Source organism: Hyaena hyaena, unplaced genomic scaffold (genome assembly GCF_003009895.1).
Source record: "Hyaena hyaena isolate Hyena2069 unplaced genomic scaffold, ASM300989v1 scaffold_29, whole genome shotgun sequence".
Classification (NCBI taxonomy): Eukaryota; Metazoa; Chordata; class Mammalia; order Carnivora; family Hyaenidae; genus Hyaena; species Hyaena hyaena.
The window spans coordinates 4,965,991-4,985,801 of record NW_024080661.1 but is presented as its reverse complement, the minus strand read 5'-3'; the positions used below and the strand labels follow the sequence as shown (position 1 = coordinate 4,985,801).

Below are 19,811 nucleotides of genomic sequence, written 5' to 3'. Positions count from 1 at the left end.
TTCTGGAGAAGGGATGACCAGTGTTCCCTTTGGCTGCGAGGCCAGCATGAATTTGGACTTCTTTTTCAGAGTTACCCCATGCCAGCTGTGGGAAGGAGGCTGGGCCTCTCACTGGACAGCCGTTTGCCCCTCTGGTCCCATCGCGAGGACCCTCCTGCTGTAGCAGCCCTCTGCCTCCCTTCCCTGTCCTTCCTGGAGAGCCTGCCCTTAGCTGGGCAAGGTGTGACACCAGCCCCCCGCCCCCCCATCCCCCCACTCCCGCCTCACGACACACATACTCATTCCCCAGAGGTGCTGGCCTCTCTCTCTCACTTCATCTCTCTCCCCCCAAAACAAGCAGGGCAGGCTTTGTGTGAAATAGAAATGCATCTGGTCCTCAGCTGGCCAAAAACAAAGGTAGTCCCTCTTAGAGGAAATCCTTCCATAAAGCATGCACAGGACAACTCTCATTGCACACTGTAAATCATCTCTGCTGGGTCAGGTACACCCCAGTAAAGCCGGGAGGACAAGGAAGCCTCCATCCCAGCTCCCCTCCCCTCCCCTCCCCCCCCAAGCCCGGTGCACAAGGAACATACCAAGAAAGAAAACCTGGTCAAGTTTATGGTGGAAGTCGTAGTCCCCAACGTGTTCTCACTTTCCTCCTCAGAGAGGAACTCCTGAGTACTATCCAGGCACGAGGCAGCCCACATAAAAAGGCGAATGCAGGGCTACACCCTTGAAAGAACGCTCCAGTCCCCTTCCCTACTGCTGTTAGGCACACGGGTGGTAACCCACGCTACACTGGTTAGAAGGAAATGCGCCACCAGATGACCTCAAGGCTCAGAACCGCCCCCCCAACTACCTCTACTTAGCTACTTGGAACTGTCCGGGTTCCTACAGCTTCACTGAGGAATAACTGACAGATGGCACTCAGGTATACAACTTGGCTTTTCGATTTACATGTACTGTGAAATGATCACCACAATGACGCTAACGAAAAGATCGATCACTTCACATGGTTGCCGTTTTTATTTTTGTGTGGGGAGCACACATACGCTCTACCCTCCTAGCAAATTTCAAACAAACATACAGTATTGGGGACGAGAGTCAAAGTGCTGTACATTTGGTTTCTAGTTTAGACTTTTAAATAAAAGGTAAGTAAATCTCAGGGTGCCTGGGTGGCTCAGTCGGTGAAGTGTTGGCTCTTGGTCTCAGCTCTGATTGTGATCTCACAGTTTGTGAGTTCGAGCCCCCATTCGGGCTCTGTGCTGACAGTCCAAGAGCCAGTTTGGGATCCTGTCTCTCTCGAAGAAAAAAAAAAAAACTTTAAATATTAAAGGAAAAAGGTAAGTAAAATTTCCAGCTTGCCCGTTAAAGCAATCAGTACCCTAACAAATCAAAGCCACTTACAAGATTTTACCGTTAAGAGTGAGCTCGTGCGTGTGCACACTCGTGGGTGAGGGGCCGAGAGGAGAGACAGAATCCCAAGCAGGCTCCACAGTATCAGCACAGAGCCCCATGCAGGGCTTGAACTAATAAACCATAAAATCATGACCTGAGCCGAGACCAAGAGTCGGGCGCCTAACTGACTGAGCCCCCCAGACACCCACCACTGGCTTCTTTTAAGGTCATCCCAGGGGCCCAGGCCCACTGTCCACACAGCTTTCCTGTTACGCAGCAGTTACAACTTCTCACACTCCCCTGTCCACAGAGTCCCTGAGAGCTTCTCAAGAGCAGAAAGGGTTTTATTTCCAATGAATCCTCTGCAGATTCCAGCAGACCCTTCCTGGGTGGCTGCTGACTGGCTCAGTGCCAAAAATGGATGAAGAGAGGGGCAGGCAGGGGTGGGGGGGGTGAGTGTGCGTGTGTGTGTGAGAGAGATCCCTCAGGTCAAAAAACACAATTTCTACAGTATTTACCCTGTTGGCTCAGTTATCCAGAGTACAAGGAAAGGAAAAAGAATACAAAGCAATAGGGCGATGCCAAGTAACCAGCTCCGTGATCCTGTGTTGGGGTGAAACATTTTAATCCGATGGTAGCACAGAATACTGTACAGGGAGCACTCCCAGCTCCAGGAGTTCCCCTCCGGAGTATAAGGAAGGTCTCAAAAAGAACCGGCTTTGCTGGAGCCTGGCCCCCTGCTCCCGGGCGGGGGGGGGGGGGGGGGGGGGGGGGGGGGGGGGGGGGGGGGGGGGGGGGGGGGGGGGAGGGGATGGGGCGGGCAGGGCACCGGGGTCTGCTCCCTCGTCACTCGTAGATCCAGTTCTGAGCGCAGCTCTTGTAATCCACCAGCTCCTCAGGCCGAAACCACAAGCCGATTTCCTTCTCTGCACTTTCCACGGAGTCGCTGCCGTGGATAATGTTCCTGGGGGTGGGGGGAAGAGGGGGACGAGAGGGCCACATTACTGCCACCGCAGCAGAAAGAGCCAAAGCTCCATGTAAGCTAGCTCCGGGCAACAGAGTGTGGGCCACGGAGTGTGCTGAACCAGGCCCCACCGTCTCGAGAGAGGCACAACCATAGCGATGTCAATGGCCTGCGGCAGAGCGCTCGCTAAGCCAGACACCAAATTCAGAGGGAGAAACACAATGAACCGATCTTAAATTCAACTGCATATGGCATCATGTCCATCCCAGACTCAGGAACCCGAATTCTTTTCTATATTTTTCATTTCTAAGTAGGCTTCATGCCCAGGGCAATATCCGACACGGAGCCTGAACTCCCCAGCTGTGAGATCAAGGGTTGGACACGTAACCGACTGAGCCACCCAGGTGCCCACCCCCGCTTTTTTTAAGAGATTTTTAAAAAAAGTAATCTCTACACCCAACATGGGGCTCCAATTTACAACCCCAAGGTCGAGAGTCACATGTTCCACCTACTGAGCCAGCTGGGCACACGAGGAACCCGAATTCTCATGTCACCTAACTCAGATTTTGGAAGGAGGCAAAAAGCAGCGACTCGCACCTGCCAACTTGGATGCAGAAGTCTCCACGGATGGTGCCGGGCTTGGAGTCCGCAGGGTTGGTCTCCCCGAGCATCACCCGGCCCGTCTTCACCACATTCAGCCCCTCCCAGACCTCCGAGGAGAAAAGAACACATGGTCAAGGAAGAAAACCACTCTCGGCAGAAAATCTGAAAATTATTCATTCAAAAAAACAAAGCAAAACAAAACAAAAGCCCCCTTAACACTGAAGAGATGTTCACAGAGCATCTACTTACTCCCAACATAAGAGGCGGGTGTCCCTGCCTCCACTCCTGCCTTTCCACCACCCATTCTGAGAAGAGCAGTCTTTAAAAATGCCCAGCGTAACACCTCCCACGGCACGCGCCCCAGAGCCCGTGAAGTACGAGGCCAGCACAGCCCCACCTGACCTGGCCCCTGCCCTCTGAGCTCATCTCTGAGCTCATGTCATCTGACCTTCTCTCTTACCCACCAGGCCTCAGCTGCTCCAACTCTCTTTCTGTGCTTCAAAAGCCCAGGCCCTCTGCACAGGCTGCGTTCTGGCTAAGAACGCAGTTCAGTGTGATTTTGTGTGGGTCTGGCTCCTTCTTCTCAGATCTCAGCCTGAAAAGCACATCCCTTGACTACCCAATCTAAAGTGGTCACTTGTCACAGCACCCTATTTCATTTCTGTGCAAATCACTGAGCACTAGCTAATATATGTATGTATTTCTTCATTACCTGCCCATCTTCCCCTTCAAGATGTGTAGGCAAGGAAAGCTATGAAAGTAAGTACCTATGCTGTCTCATTCATGACTGGACCCCCAGTGTCTAGAAGAAAGTGTGGCACAGTGAGAATTACTGCAATAAGCAAGAGACAAGGTGCCTGCCCTCCAGAAGCGTAGAATCAGGCAGATGCTCCTGATCACTCTCAGCTCTGAGTCGCTCTGAGTCTTCAGTTCAGCAAACAAATGTATTTTGTCTTTGGTGGGTCGGAAAGCAAACTCACACCCTAACGGTCCAAGCCTCCCAGCCGTCCCGGCACCCACTCCCTCGGTATTAAGTGAGGACTTGGCATCAGAGGCAGGAATCGCAACACACCCTCTTGGCCCCCAACTGAGTTATTCACATCAATACCCTCACACCTGCGTACTCACCATGGCAACCACAGGCCCCGACTGCATGTACTTCACCAGGCCGGCAAAGAACGGACGGTCCTTCAGGTCAATGTAGTGTTCCTTGAGAAGGTCTTCAGAAGCCTATGTCACGGGACAGAGAATGAGAATTGGCCCGCAGACTATCTAAGAATCAGCCATCTAGTTATTGCCCATTCACTGCTGTTTGAAATGTGAGCCTTAGGGGTGCCCAGGAGGCTCAGTCGGTTAAACGGAGGACTCCGGCTCAGGTCATGATCTCACGCTTTGTAAGTTCAAGCCCCACGTCAGCCTCTGTGCTGACAGCTCAGAGCCTGGAGCCTGCTTCAGATTCTGTGTCTCCCTCTCTCTCTCTGTCCCTTCCCCACTCTCACTCTGCCTCTCTCTCTCTCTCAAAAATAAAGATTAAAGAAAATTAAAAAATAAATGATATGTGAGCTCTTAGCTCACTGATTCAGTTACAACCCAATCCATTCCCAACACTCTCAGAGGGGAGCAGTGCCAGAGACTAAAAGTGTGTCAGCTTTGTACCAATTTCCCCTCGACTGGCCTTGATTGATCGAAAAAGAACCACAGAATATTAGAATTAAATCCAGCCATCCCACTCCAGACAGGAAAACTAACAATACAATGAATTTCCATTCATTGAGAGCAAGCCTCAACTAACACATGAAAAGGAAGTGGGGTTGGGGAGAGGGGTCTTGGCATTCGATGGGAAGCAAAGTGAATCAGGCCAGTTCTCAGGGATACTTCACATTCATTCAGAAGATGAAGGCCGGGTGTGGTAACTATGCAATTTCCACACAAACCACTCAAAAGAACATGACATGTGGGGCACCTGGGTGGCTCAGATAGGGGAGCGTCTGACTGCTGGTATTGGCTCAGGTCACGATCTTGTGGTTTCATGGGTCTGAGCCCTGTGTTGGGCTCTGCACTGGCAGCATGGAGACTGCTTGGGATTCTTTCTCTTTCTCTCCCTCTCTCTCTGCCCCTCCCCTGCCTGTACTGTCTCTGTCTCTCTCAAAATAAATAAATAAAACTTTTAAAAAAGAACATGACATCTAGCAATAAGTAACTTCTCTGAAGAAGGAACTAGAAACTGTCACACTGCAAGGCCGGTATGTGGGACCAAATCAAGTTAGCTGGAGACCAAACCACCCGCTTAGCACTCCCGACTGGCTCGGCTGTGTTCCCTCTTCGCCACCGCACACACGCGTGTTCAGGGTCCAGAAGGACCCTTGGTGCCCCCAGTTCTGCGGTGCCGCGCTGTGGAGGGCACACGGGGCTATACTCGCAGGCATGGGGATCTGCTGCCAAAAAAGCACATCCAGAACATCCTCCCGTTCAGCCCTGGCTGCTGCTGACTTGCCAATGTAGGATCACACAGCACGTGATCATTCACGTTAGCAGATCACCCTCTCCCACCCCCCACCCCCCAGACCAAATCCAAGACTGGTAGTGGCGGCCTCCTGACACACAGGGACTTGACCTTCCCTTACCGGATGACTCTCTTAATTCTAGCAATCGGTGCTGATTATCTTTAATCTGCACAACAGATGACAGCATTTTTTCTGGAGGAGGGGGACATCAAGTTTTCCCTCCTCCCCATCACAGGTAAAAAACCCTGACTCAAGGCAGCCAACCCTCCCCCCAGTCTTCACCAAGCCCACGCCCTTGATAGGAACTTGGTGTCACAGAAAAAAATGCACACACTTAGGAGTCAGAGAGATGCGGGTTAAAATCCTCCCCGGAGCATCACTGGCTTCTTGTCTTCCGATTCATTACTTAACCTCTCCAGGCCCCAGGTTCCAACTACAGAGATAAGTAGGCCTCTGGGCGGTCCTGAGGGCTAAAGGAAGCACGCGTGTCCAGCCCAAGGTCAGTGCCTGATCCACAACACCGTTCATTTCGCTTTACCTTCAAAACCTAATTTAAGACACAGACTGTCTAGAAAGCAGTGCTGACCCAATACCCGGCGCAGGCCATTCCATCACATGCCTCCCTCTGCATTAACACCCGTCTAACACCCCCCCTCACACACACACACAATACTAAAGCAGTTTTCCCAAAACATCACGCAGGAACTAAGTTGCAAACCAACCTAAATGTAAAATGCCCCAGCAGAATCCAAAGATGACCCTAGTGATAGAAAAAAAGACTGTCCCCTAATTTATGTGCTTTGAGATTTGAATCCTGTCTAAACAAGGGTTCTTGGCCAATTAATCCTTTTCATTTTTTAAAAATACTGTTCGGCAGGCGTCTTGCAAGTGTGTGTGGTCTCTACAGTTTTCGAGTGGGCTTCCCCAAGGGCAAAACCTCAGCTTTCCCCCCAACATTCCCCTATGGTGCCTAATATATGCTACACACTAAATAAGGACAGAAAGATTTCCTTGCTGATAAACCACCTGCCTCAGACAGGGAGGTGGGGGAGGGGAGAAGGTCTCTGAAATAATCTGTTCAGGAAGCTCCAACCAGGAGCTCAAATGCGCCCAGGGGCTTTGAGTCAGAGATCACAGTGCTGGGTGACAAACGGAACCCTGCATTGCTTAAGGGAAAAGGGAGAGAGTGGATCTCCAAAAGCCATGGTAACTGGTTTGTTGCAGGCCGGCCACAACGCTAGCCACCGAGTTGTTTCCAGGTTTCAGGACATCTGTGTTCACCCTGTCGTCCCATCATGGGGAAGACTAAAAAGGAGGGGAGAGGAGAAACCGAGAGGCTCACGTGCAACGTTCCCCTGGACTCCAACAGAACAGAACTATGGAGAAAAAAAGACCACTTACCTGAATTAATTTCATAGCAACGAGGCGGAACCCCTTTTGCTCAAAACGCTTGATGATCTCTCCCACGAGGCTGCGCTGGACCCCATCAGGCTTGATGGCAATGAAGGTGCGTTCGCTGTTGGCCATGGTCCTGAGGACGGACAGCCGCGAAGATGAAACAGCGCTGAATATCCTGCCTGCATCATTATCCTTCTCGAGCGGATTACCCCATAAAGCTGGTTTATATCCGTCACTCCCACTCCAAAAGTCTCTCTGGTAAAAACCCAGCTCCTAGTGTTTACCACACAGGGCTACTTTTAAGACACATTTTAGAGATATTATGTATAAACACCATTCCTAACAACGGAAGTTGTACACACCAGTAAGGATTGTGCTACTGCAGAGTATGAATGTGTTCATAAGTGCTGCTCTGAAAACACTCTAGAAGAGCACATGTATAAAAACTGTTCCTAAAGGGAGCTCCTGGGTGCTCAGTCAGTTAAGTGTCTGACTCTTGATTTCAGTTTCATGAGTTCGAGCCCCACATCGGGCTCTCTGATGACCACGTGGAGCCTGCTTGGGATTCTCCCTCTCTCTCTGCTCCTCCTCCCACTTGCACTCTGTCTCTCTCAAAATAAATAAACTTAAAAAAAAGAGAGAGAGAGGGGCGCCTGGGTGGCTTAGTCGGTTAAGCGTCCGACTTTCGCTTAGGTCATGATCTCGCGGTTCGTGGGTTCGAGCCCCGCGTTGGGCTCTGTGCTGACTGCCAGCTCGGAGCCTGGAGCCTGTTTCAGTCTGTGACTCCCTCTCTCTCTGACCCTCCCCTGCTCATGCTGTCTCTCTCTCTGTCTCCTAGAAATAAATAAAACATTAAAAATAATAATAATAAATAAACATTAATTAAAAAAAAGAGAGAGAGAGAGGTGCCTGGGTGACTCAGTTAGTTGACTTTGGTTCAGGTGATGATGACCTCACAGTTCGAGAGTTCAAGCCTCACGTCAGGCTCTGTGCTGACAGCTTCAGAGCCTGGAGCCTGCTTCGGATTCTGTCTCTCTTCTCTCTCTGCCCCTCCTCACTTGTACTCTGTCTCTCTCAAAAATAAAATAAACTAGGGCTCCTGGGTTGCTCAGTCAGTTAAGCGTTCGACTTCAGCTCATGTCATAATCTCATAGTTCGTGGGTTTGAGCCCCGTATCGGTCTCTGGGCTGACAGCTCAGAGCCTGAAGTCTGCTTCGGATTCTGTGTCTCCCTCTCTCTCTCTCTCTCTACCCTTCCCCCACTAGTACTCTGTCTCTCTCGGTCTTTCAAAAATAAATACATGTTTACAAAAAAAGAAAAAAGAAAAGAAACATAAAAATAGAAAGACAATTTGCTAAAAAAATAATAAAGTACCTAAAGGAAAAAAAGAATCTTCCCTAAGAGAGAGGGAAAAAAAGCAAAAACAAAAATCTAATTCCTCCTCAGTCCCCTTATCTCTGAACTGATATCCCAGGACGGGGAAGGGTGAGAAGCGGGGACTGTGATTTCTATCGCATTTGACTTAACAAGCTTCCATTAAGCATCTACTTTGTACCCAACACTGTGGCAAAACTAAGGTAGGCGAGGTTAAAAAAAAAAAAAGAAGAAGAAGACATTTTGTGAATAATCCTGAGAAAGGAGCCACAGTGATCAAGCGGCGTCAGGTAAAAAGCAGAATGAAACAGTCTGATCTACTACCACAGTCATGGTTTTGGAACTGAAAGGGGTTTTAGAGATTATTTTGTTAGAATCCCCTTCATTTCAAGAATGAGAAAACAAATCTAGAGCACCGGAATGAGGGCCAAATTCCCAACTTCCCAACCCGATGCAATTTATGTTACATCATAAGACGTCCTGAAGATTCTGACAAACCAATAAAAGAGGGATCCTGGGAGAACCAGAGCCATTAGTACTATGTGAGCCGGGACTTCATGCAGGAAAGAAGCCTAGAGAATGTCTAGCCCAGACCTTGCCTTTTGCAGAGAAGTCTGCGCTCAGGACCTGCTCTGCCTCCACAGGATGAGAATGGAGGAGGCCCCTGACCTTGAATGGCAAACCCTAACGTGGATCGCCAAACCACCTCCTGGCTCTCTCTTCCAGTCCTTTAACCTGATTACAGCCCCTTAATATATTTGAATTTTCTGTCTGTGGGTCTGTCTCCCCACTGGTCTGCGGCCTGTATACAAGGCCGGTTTACTCCTGTGTCTGTCCCTGGCACCTAGCCTCCTGGCCTAGCACTCAAAAAGAGCAAAGAAAACGTCTTAAGTGGTAATCACCTTGCACCTCCGAGAAAAAGAGACAAAGCCCAAGGGCTGGCGGAGAACTCCCAATGGAAGCTCGAGACAGGCCGAGATTCCCCAGGAGAAAACGGGGCTAAAGAGCCACAAAGTGTCCCTATACCCATACCGTGTATACGTATAAATGTCTTCCATACCAACCCAGACACACACACCCCTATCATTCATTCATTAAGAAAGAACCTACTAAGCCCCAACTCCGTGCCCAGCACTGCAAGCGACAGAGACAAATAAGGCACAACCCCGGTCGTCGCGGCCCGATGGGAAAGGCAGCCTCGGACAAAGGCGAGTCCACGTGGCGTGGGACCTGAGCTGACAGGTCTGCACGGGTCCCCCGGCGCTGCCCCGCCCTTCCCTCCCATCCCTCTAGCCACCTCTCGGAGCGGAACTCATCCGACCCCTTGGCCTCCCGTCCTCCGACCACGCTGCTCTCCCCTTCCTCTCAGGCCCCCAAACCCATCTTACCCCTCCAGATGCTCGAGCTGCAACTCCGTCTGGGACAGCCAGCACCCGAAACACGCCCCGGCCCCACGTGGTTCTTGGCGCGGGCAGGCGCGGAACGCTTCTTCCGGGATCGGCTTCCGGGGAGTCCGTTTGGCAGAACACCGCTCGCCCACGCTTCCGCTTGGGAGTCGGGTGTCATTCTAAGGAGCAACGTTCCGACGTTTAACTTCCGACACTGCGTTTTCTTGCTCTTCCGGCACGCTGCCTTTTTTTTTTTTTTTTTTCCTTCTTTTTCAAGATTCTATGACTCATTTCCTTCGTTCAGGAGTAAATTGGCTTCCCGAGAGGTGGCGCTCCCACTTTGCCTGAAGTCTGAACGGGCGCTTGACCTAGAAGGAGCCGCGTCTTTCTCACTTTACTCATTCTTTCCAGTCCATCAAGCACTGCATTATTGAGTACCTACTATGTGCCAGACACTATTCCACAGCCTGGGGGCATAGCAGTAAACTCTTTTGGAGCTTCTGGTAGGGTAGGGAGTGGGGAACAAGGAATAAACAAATGAGCAAATTGATGTGTAATACTTTGCATTATATTAGCGCTGTAAAGAAAAAGTAGGGCAAGGGAGAAAGATGGAAGGAGAGGACTACCCTAAAAGGCTGGTTGGGAAAATTGTCTCTGAGGAAGCGACAGTGGAATAGAGCTGCATGAAATGAGGTTACAAGTCTGGTGATTATCTGACAGCAGAGTATCACAGTGTGCAGATAGTGATGGAAAATGCCATTGGAGGGGCGCCTGGGTGGCTCAGTCCGTTGAGCTTCTAACTCTTGATTTAGACGCAGACTCAAGTCTTGATCTTAGGCAGGTGAGTTCCAGCTCCACATAAGCCTCTCATTGATAGTGAAAAGCCTGCTTGGTATTCTCTCTCTCTGTCTGAGAATGAATAAATAAACTTTAAATTAAAACCACAATGAGGGGCGTCTGGGTGGCTCAATCGATTAAAGTGTCTGACTTCGGCTCCGGTCCTGATCTCGCGGTTCGTGGGTTCGAGCCCCGAGTCGGGCTCCGTGCTGACAACTCAGAGCCTGGAGCCTGCTTCAGATTCTGTGTCTCCCTCTTTCTCTCTGACCCTCCCCTGCTCATGCTGTCTCTCTCTCTCTCTCTGAAATAAATAAAAAACATTTTTAAAAAACACACAATGAGATATCACTACACACCTATGGCTAAAAAATAAAAATATAGTAAGAGTGCCCATTGGCTCAGTGGGTAGAGCATGAGACTTTTTTATATCGCTGTGGTGAGGCTGTGAGTTTGAGCCCCGAGAGGGAATAGAGTTTACTTTAAAATAGAAAAAAAAAAAAAGTGCCAATACTGTCAAGGAGGTGGAGGACCTGGACTTACTCATATATTACTGATGGGAATGTAAAAAGAATGGTATGGCCAGTCTAGAAAAGTTTGGCCGTTTCTTATAAAACTACCTAGGCACTTAACGTATGACCCAATAATTGCACGCTTGGGTGTTTATCCCAGAGAAATTAAAGATTTATGTTCTGTTTACACAAAATCCTGTATTCAAATGTTCCTAGCAGCTTTGTTTGTAATAGCCAAGAACTGGAAACAACCCAAATGTCCATCAAGTGAAATCTTGAACAAATTATAGTCCATCCATACCATGGAACACTACTCAATTAAAAAAAATGGGGGGGGGGGACTATTGACACACCAATTTGGATAAATCTCATGAGAGATTATGCTAAGTGAAAAACAGCCAATCACAAAAGGTCATATACTATATTATTGTGTATATATAAGGTTCTTGAATTCACAAAATTCTAAAGATAGAGAATTCATTAGGGGTGTCTAGGAGTCAGAGTGGGAGAGAGGGCATGAGTGTATTCCTAAAGGGGTGGTACAAGGCAATCTTAGAGTGATGCACTAGTTCTGTATCTTGATTCTTTTATTTTATTTTATTTTATTTTTTAATTTTTAATGTTTTTTATTTATTTTTGAGAGAGAGTGTTTGTGTATGTGTGTGAGCAGGGGAGGGCCAGAGAGAGAGGGAGACACAGAATTCGAAGACAGACTCCAGGCTCCGAGCTAGCTGTCAGCACAGAGCCCGACGCGGGGCTCAAACCCACGAACCGTGAGATCATGACCTGAGCTGAAGTCGGACGCTCAACCGACTGAGCCACCCAGGCGCCCCTTGATTCTTTTAAAAAACAATTTTTTTTAATGTTTTTATTTCTGAGAGAGAGAGAGAGATACAGCATGAGCAGGGGAGGGTTAGAAAGAGAGGGAGATACAGAATTTGAAGCAGTCTCCAGGCTCTGAGCTGGCAGTCAGCACAGAGCCTGATGCAGGGCTTGAACCCACGAACCGTGAGATCATGAACTGAGCTGAAGTCAGACACTTGCTTAACCGACTGAGACACCCAGGTGCCCCTGTATCTTGATTCTTGATTGTGGTGACAGTTACATGAATCTACACATGTAATAAAGTTGCATAGAACTATACACACACTCTAATGAAGGCATGTGAAACTGATGAGATCTGACTAAACTCTGTGAATTATAGCGATGTTGATTTCCTGGTTTTGTTATTGTTCTATAGTTACACAAGATGTTAACATTAGAGAACACTGGGTGAAAGATACATGGGACTTCCTTGTATGTTTTTTTGTTTTGGTTTCGTTTGGTTTTTTGTTTTTTGTTTATGGTTGCTTTGTTTATGCAGCTTCCCATAAATCTTTTCTTTTTTAATCTTTTTAAATTTTATTTATTTTTTTAAAGTGAGCTCTATACCCAATGTGGGGCTTGAACTCACAACCTTAAGATCAACAGTCCCATGCTCCACTGACTGAGCCAGCCAGGCACCTTACAATTTCCCATAAATCTATAGTCATTTCAAAAAAAAAAATTAAAAAAACGGTTTAAAGGGGCACTTGGCTGACTTAGTTAGAAGAGTGTGCAACTCTTGATCTCAGGGTGGTGAGTTCAAGCCACACGTTGGGTATAGAGATTCTTAAGAAAAGTAAATAAACTAAAAAAGAAAAGGGCCCTTGGATGGCTCAGTTGGAAGAGCATGCAACTCGATCTCAGGGTTGTGAGTTTGAGCCTCACGTTGGATGTAGAGATTACTTAAAAATAAAGGCTTAGAGGGGTGCCTGGGTGGTTTAGTCCAATAAAGGTCTGACTCTTGATCTTGCCTCAAGTCATGAACTCACAGTTCAAGTTTGAGCCCCGTGTTGGGCTCTGCACTAACAGTGCAGGGCCTGTTTGGAGTTCTCTCTCCCTCTCTCTGCCTCTACCACACTTGTGTCCTCTCTCTCTCTCTCTCTCAAAACAAATAAATAAACATTAAAATTTTTGAATAAAAATAAAAAACTGAAAGCTTAGGGGTGCCTGGATGGCTCAGTTGTTTGAGCATCTGATTCTTGGTTTCTGCTCAGATCATGATCTCATAGGTTGGTAAGTTCCAGCCCTGCATCAGTCTCTCTCTCGTTCTCTCTGTCTCTCCCTCCCTCTCTGCCCTTCTGCCCCCCAAATAAATAAACTTAAAAAATAAAATAAAATAAAATAAAATAAAATAAAATAAAAGCTTAGGGGTACCTCTGAAAGTAGGTAGAGGATGTGACTCTTGAGCTTCGGATCATGGTTTTGAGCCCCATGTTGGGCCTAGAGCTTACCTAATTATAAGAAAGAAAGAAAGAAAGAGAGAGAGAAAGTGAGGAAGAGAGAAAGAAAGGAAGGGAGAAAGAGAAGGAGGGAGAGAGGGAGGGAAGGAGGAAAGAAAGTGTCCCTGAGTGGCTCAGTTGGTGAAAGCATCTGACTACAGTCCAGGTCATGATCTTGAGGCTTGGGAGTTCAAGCCCCACATCAGGCTCTCTGTTGTCAGCACAGAGCCCACTTCAGATTCTCTGTCCCCCTCTCTCTCTGCCCTCCCCCCCGCTCAAAAATAAATAAACTTTCTTTTTAAAAAAAAACGGAACTTAGGGATGCCTGGGTGGCTCAGTTGGTTAAGCGTCTGACTTTGGCTCAGGTCATGATCTCACAGTTCGTGGGTTCGAGCCCCGCGTCAGGCTCTGTGCTGACAGCTAGCTCAAAGCCTGGAGCCTGTCTTCGGATTCTGTGTCTCCCTCTCTCTCTAACCCTCCCCTGCTCACGCTGTCTCTATCTCTCTCTCAAAAATAAATAAAACATTAAAATTTTTTTTAACGGAACTTAAAAAATATTTTTAACATGTTGATGTTTTTTAAGAGAAAGAGAGTTTGAGCTAGGGAGAAGGGCAGAGAGAGGGAGAGAGAGAGAGAGAGAGAGAGAGAGAGAGAACCTTAAGCAGGCTCTATGCTCAGCTCAGAGTCTGAAGTAGGGGTTGATCCCATGACTTGTAAGATCATGGCCTGAGCCCAAATCAAAAGTAAGACGCTCAACCAACTGAAACACCCAGGTGCCCCCCTCCACCGCCAAATTTTTTAAATGGAATCAGAAAATCTGATTGAGACTACACTGTTAATCCAAGTAGGAGATGATGATGATGATGACAAAGGAGAGAGAGACAAATGGTTAGTATAGGATATATATTCAAGATTAAGCCCATAGGTCTTACTGATGGGTAGGATGTGGGACATGGGGGGGTGGGGAATGGATGTTGGTTCCTAATTTTCTTTTTTTTTTAGATTTTTTTTTTAAATTAAATTTTATTTTAGAGACAATGAGAGTGCATGAGCAGGGGAGAGGGAGAGAGAGAGAATCTTAAGCAGGCTCCACTGTCAGTGCCCACAACCCTGGGATCATGACCTGAGCCAAAATCAAGAGTAGGACACTTGAGCCACCCAGGCACCCCAATATTTTATTTTAGTTTTTTTTTAATACTTATTCTTAGTTTATTTGCTTTTTTTAGCTTATTGCTTTTTTTTTTTTTTTTTTTTTTTTTTAGTTTATTTGTGTGCAGAGAGAGAGAAAGAGAGAGAATCCCAAGCAGGCTTTGCATTGTCAGCTTGGAGCCTGTCATGAGATTCAAACTCACAAACTGTGAGATCATGACCTGAGCCAAAACCAAGAACTGAACTCTTAACCAACTGAACCACCTAGGCTTACTTTAGTTTTTTTTTTTTTTTTTTGGGGGGGGGTATTTTGTTTTTGTTTTTGTTTCTGTTTTTAAAGCTTTTATCTTTAAGTAATCTCTATGCCCAATGTGGGGCTCGTACCCACAACCCTGAGATCAAGAGTTGCACCCTCTACTGACTAAGCCAGACAGGCACCCCTAAGATTTTCTTTTCAGGTAATTCATACACCCAATGTGGGGCTGGAATTTACAACCCCAAGATCAAGAATCACAGGCTCTATGGACTGAGCCAGGTAGGTGCCAACTAATTTTCTTCTTCTTCTCCTTCTTCTTCTTCTTCTTCTTCTTCTTCTTCTTCTTCTTCTTTTTTGAGGGATGCATTAAATAGGAGTTCAGTAGAGTTATCTACAAAGGTCCTTCTTTAAGTGGTTGGGGTCTAGTAGTAATGCTTCTAAAGCCTCTATGTACAAACAAATCTTAGGTGGAATTGTTAAAATGCAAACTCTGATTCAGTAAATCTAGGGTGAAGGCTGAGAGTTTGATGATTCAAATGCTGTTGACTCATAAACTCTACAAGACCATGTCCTAGAGCCAGGTTCCTTAAAGACATTTAAGCCTTATTAGGTGGGGAGGATCGTGTCCAGGCAGATGCTGGAGAAGAGGATGGGCAGAAAAAAAAAAAAAAAGGGAAGATCTCATCTCTTCCTGGAAGCCATCCTAATTACATGCCTTAACCTAACCTTCCTTTCCCAATCCTACACACAACCCTTCAGGCTTCCATGGGTAAATGCCTCAGCAAACCAAATCGGAAAACAGAAAGCATTTAAAGCTAATGGTAACCCTTTTTTTTTTTTAGTTTTATTTATTTATTTAAGAATCTCTACACCCAGCATGGGCTCAAACTCATGACCCAGAGATCAAGAGTCACATGCTTTTCTGATGAGCCATCCAGGCGCCCCTAAACTAACAGTAATCTGAAGGGACATATGGATAGAATTCTCCAGAACCCTGGCAAAGGGTTCCAGTTTCTGCCTGAAACTTCCAAGAATGGGAATTCACTACCTCAGATATCAGATCTCTGGCCTGCCACCCAACCCTTGCTTAAACAGCAACAACAACAATACACTTGCAAATTGAATATATTCACACACCCCCCCCCCCCAAATAATAACAGAAGTAGTGTTTAGTGAACTACACTAATGATATGAACTATTGTGGAGAAAGAAAAGAGTGATCCCTGGGTTCCCCTAATAGAGAAGGGGAAGGTTTTGTAGAGGCATGACTGGGATACAGAGAAAAAATGGTAAATAGGTTAGTTTGTAGGTACTGACAGGTGAGGGAAATAGCCAAGATCAAAGGATGCAAGCAGGAAAAAGTAGAGAATGTAAAAAAAAAAAAAAAAAGCAACAATAAAATCCTGATTAGACATTCCTGCTAGAGTGCTGTAGAATAGTGGAGGATAAGACCCCCAAATTAATTGATAATCCTTGAATTACCAGCCTAAGAAGTTAGGGGGCACCTGGGTGGCTCAGTGGGTTAAGCCTCTGACTTCAGCTCAGGCCACGATTCTGGAGTTTGAGTCTCCCTGTTGGGCTCTGTGCTGACAGCTCAGAGCCTGGAGCCTGTCAGATTCTGTCTCCCTCTCTCTCTGCCCCTCCCCCGCTCACACTCTGTCTCTCTCAAAAATAAATAAACTGTAAAAAAAAAAAAAAAAAGAAGTTGGGACTGTAGTTGATGGAAATTCACAGACTCTTTGAGGGCAGAACAGTGACACGAGAAGCGCCTTAAAATTCTAGAATTCAGGAGTGCCAGGGTGGCTCAGTTAGTTGAGCATTGGACTCGGTTTCAGCTCAGGTCACGATCCGTGGTTTGTGAGTTCAAGCCCTGCACTGGGCTCTGCACAGACAGTGCAGAGCTTGCTTGGGATTTTCTCTCTCACCCTCTCTCTCTGCCCCCCTCCCACTTGCACACGCTTTCTCTCTCTCTCTCTCTCTGAAAAACCATCATAGCTATCTAATTCACTCACTTTACAGAGAAATACACAGACCAAAAGAGATGACTCAATTTACTCAAGATTACATGGGTACATGGAGAAAGTTCTGTTCCAGAACGATGAAGAATCTAATTTGGAGTGTAGATTGGACAGGGAGAGGCAGGAAGCAAAGAGTCCCATAAGGAAGATGCTGGCATCACCAGTAATCAAGATGTGAGGATCAAAGTGGTCAAAGGAATGTTTGTGTTAAAATTCATTGGATAAGGGGCGCCTGGGTGTCTCAGTCGGTTAAGCGTCCGACTTCGGCTCAGGTCATGATCTCACGGTTCGTGGGTTCGAGCCCTGCGTCGGGCTCTGTGCTGACAGCTAGCTCAGAGCCTGCAGCCTGCTTCGGATTCTATGTCTCCCTCTCTCTCTGACCCTCCCCTGCTCATGCTGTCTCTCTCTCAGAAATAAATAAAACATTAAAAACAAATTTTAAAAAAATTCATTGGATAAACCCACAAGATTTGGGGATTGATTAAATCTGGTTAACGAAGGATGGAGAAGAATTCTATCCTGGCAGTGATAGAGCTGAAGAGCATGAGTCTGTTCTCAAAAGATGAGTGTGATTCTTGGCTCAACCACATGTTAGTTACGTGAACTTGGACAAGATAGTCAACACCACCAAGCAAATCTCAGCTTCTGTTGGTTAAATGGGAGTAATAACAGTCACAACATCTTAAGAGTGTTGTGAGGATCACATAAAGTAATGCAATAATAATTTTAGCACAGTGTCTGCCACATAGAATATAATAAATGTCAGCTGTTTGGGCTTTTTTTTTTTTTTTTTTTTTTTTTACAGCTAAAGGTGACAGAATCTTACACCAAAGAACTGTGACAATAATGATATGAACAGAAATAGGGAAGACCAGAAAGAGCCAGCCAGAGGAAGATGAGTTTGGTGTAATGCAATTGATGGAGGGTGATACAAGAGAGAAAGTATACAGTAATCAGTTGAAGACATTTATCTGGGGTTCAGAAGAGATACTAAGCCTTAGGAGAGACACGTGGGGATTATTTGCATAAAAGTGATCTGTAAATGCCTTGAAGCTAAACATAAAAGCATTGGCAATATTCTTTTTTTTTAAAGCAGACGTTGTTGTGATTGTGCACGTATGAATTCTAATGATATTTGATAACTAATATGCATACTAACAATGTCAAATTTATACAATTACACATCATGTGCTATAATTTGCTGAGCCTAGAGTCTTTTAGAAATAAAATTATATAAACAATTATTTTAGTATTCTAATGTACATGATCTAAAACTGACCAGGGTGCCTGGGTGGCTCAGTCAGTTAGGCATCGGATGTTGGCTCAGGTCATGATCTCAGTTTGTGAGTTTGAGCCCCACATTGGGCTCTGTGCTGACAGCTCGGAGCCTGGAGCCTGCTTCAGATTCTGTGTCTCCCTCTCTTTCTCTGCACCTCCCGTTGTGCTTTCTCTCTCAAAATAAATAAACATTTTTAAAATTTAATTTAAAAATACATAAAACTGACAATTATGCTGCTATTAAAATAGTCTCAGAAAAAGAAGGTTATCTGTAAGTATTAAAAATTATCTTTTATTTTTAGTAGGCTCTACACTCAAGGTGGGGCTTGAATTCATGAACCTGAGATCAAATCAATAGTTGAATGCTTTACTGACTGAGCCAGACAGCTGTCCCTATTAAGTATCTTAGGGGGCACTTGGGTGACTCAGTTGGTGAAGCATCTGACTCTTGGTCTCGGCTCAGGTCATCATTTCACAGTTCATGAGATTCAGTCCCGCGTCAGGCTCTGTGCTGGCAGCATGGAGCCTGCTTGGGATTCTCTCTCCCTCTTCTCCCTCTGCCCCTCCCCCTTTCTTCCACTCTCTCAAAACAAAGAAATAAACTTTAAAAAAGTATATTTAAAGAAGTAATAATCACCATTCATTTGTTACACAAAAATGAGTAATAGGGGCCCCTGTGTGGCTCCGTCGGTTAAGCGTCTGACTTCAGCTCAGGTCATGATCTTACGGTTCGTGGGTTCAAGCCCCGTGTCAGGCTCTGTGCTGACTGCCAGCTCAGAGCCTGGAGCCTGTTTCGGATTCTGTGTCTCCCTCTCTCTCTGCCCCTCCCCTGCTCACGCTGTCTCTATCTCAGAAATAAATAAAAACATTTTTAAAAAATGAGTAATAACGGCCAACATTTATTGGAAAACTGCTCTGTGCCAGGCACAAAGTGCTTATGTACAGTAATGTGCACAACTGCATAATGAGGTTAATACTATTTTTTTTTCTTTTTTGAGGTTAATACTATTATTATCCTCATTTTGTAAGTGGGAAAACTGAAGCTCATGGTGGGTAGGTGACCAGTCTGAGTTCAGACAGACAGCTAGAAGGATTAGAACCAGGATTTAAAGCCAGTCCACGCAGGGCCAGAGCCTGGGCTGTCAATCACATGTGTGCTTCTTCACCATGTGAAGATACCTATTCCTAGGTCTCACTTTTGTGGGGGATCACTGTGGGGTGCAAAGAAATCATAAATCAAAACCAGTGAGATAGCTAGTTCTAACACGGTGCAAGTAGAATTGATTCAGGTCATGACTGTCCTGCTATAAATGATTTAAGGAATCAGAGCAACTAATGCACTATGCCCACTGTGTGAGAAACAGAAAGGCATCTTGGGATGCAGGGCAAAGAGAGGCCATTCATAATACTAATTAAGAATGGGTCCCGAGGGAATCTTCACTGCCCATAATCAAGAATGAAGAATGAACTCTCCCAGTTTTGACTCCAATGTCAAACTACAAATCAAACAGCAGGATCATTCAGTGAAGGTATTTGCCTCGGTTTCACAGAAACTACACACAGGTCATCTGTCTGTCTCAGGCTCGACTATATGCATAAGGAAACTACCTCATCAATCTTCTGAGCAAGGCCCTGATCCTTGAGGGAGGGAGGGGAAGCGATTTGGGGGAAACATGCAAAATTTGCTGACTGGGAAAGGAAGTCGTAAGAGACTTCTCACATAGTCTGGTGCAACAGCCGTATGAAGTGGGCCTGATTCTAATTCTTATTTTACAAATGGAGAAAATGATGCACAGGAAGGATAAATAACTTACCCGAGGCCACAAAACCACTAAGTGGCAGAGACTGGC

At 46.3% G+C, this 19,811-nt stretch overlaps 1 protein-coding gene across 2 annotated transcripts; it reads right to left on the bottom strand.

Annotated features, from left to right (window-relative positions):
- Positions 1-1,706: 1,706 nt before the first annotated feature.
- NME1 (NME/NM23 nucleoside diphosphate kinase 1) lies at positions 1,707-9,720 on the bottom strand. Of its 2 annotated transcripts, none has more exons than XM_039227826.1 (5): positions 9,612-9,720; positions 6,853-6,982; positions 4,076-4,177; positions 2,942-3,054; positions 1,707-2,344 (listed from the first exon to the last, which is right to left on the bottom strand). In XM_039227826.1, exons 2-5 carry the CDS (start codon positions 6,976-6,978, stop codon positions 2,227-2,229), a joined length of 459 nt encoding a protein of 152 aa, XP_039083757.1. In that variant the 5' UTR covers positions 6,979-6,982; positions 9,612-9,720; the 3' UTR covers positions 1,707-2,226. The 2 variants fall into 2 exon arrangements, with proteins under 2 accessions (XP_039083757.1, XP_039083756.1); XM_039227825.1 differs by lacking the exon at positions 9,612-9,720 and adding an exon at positions 9,334-9,473.
- Between the last annotated feature and the right edge of the window lie 10,091 nt (positions 9,721-19,811).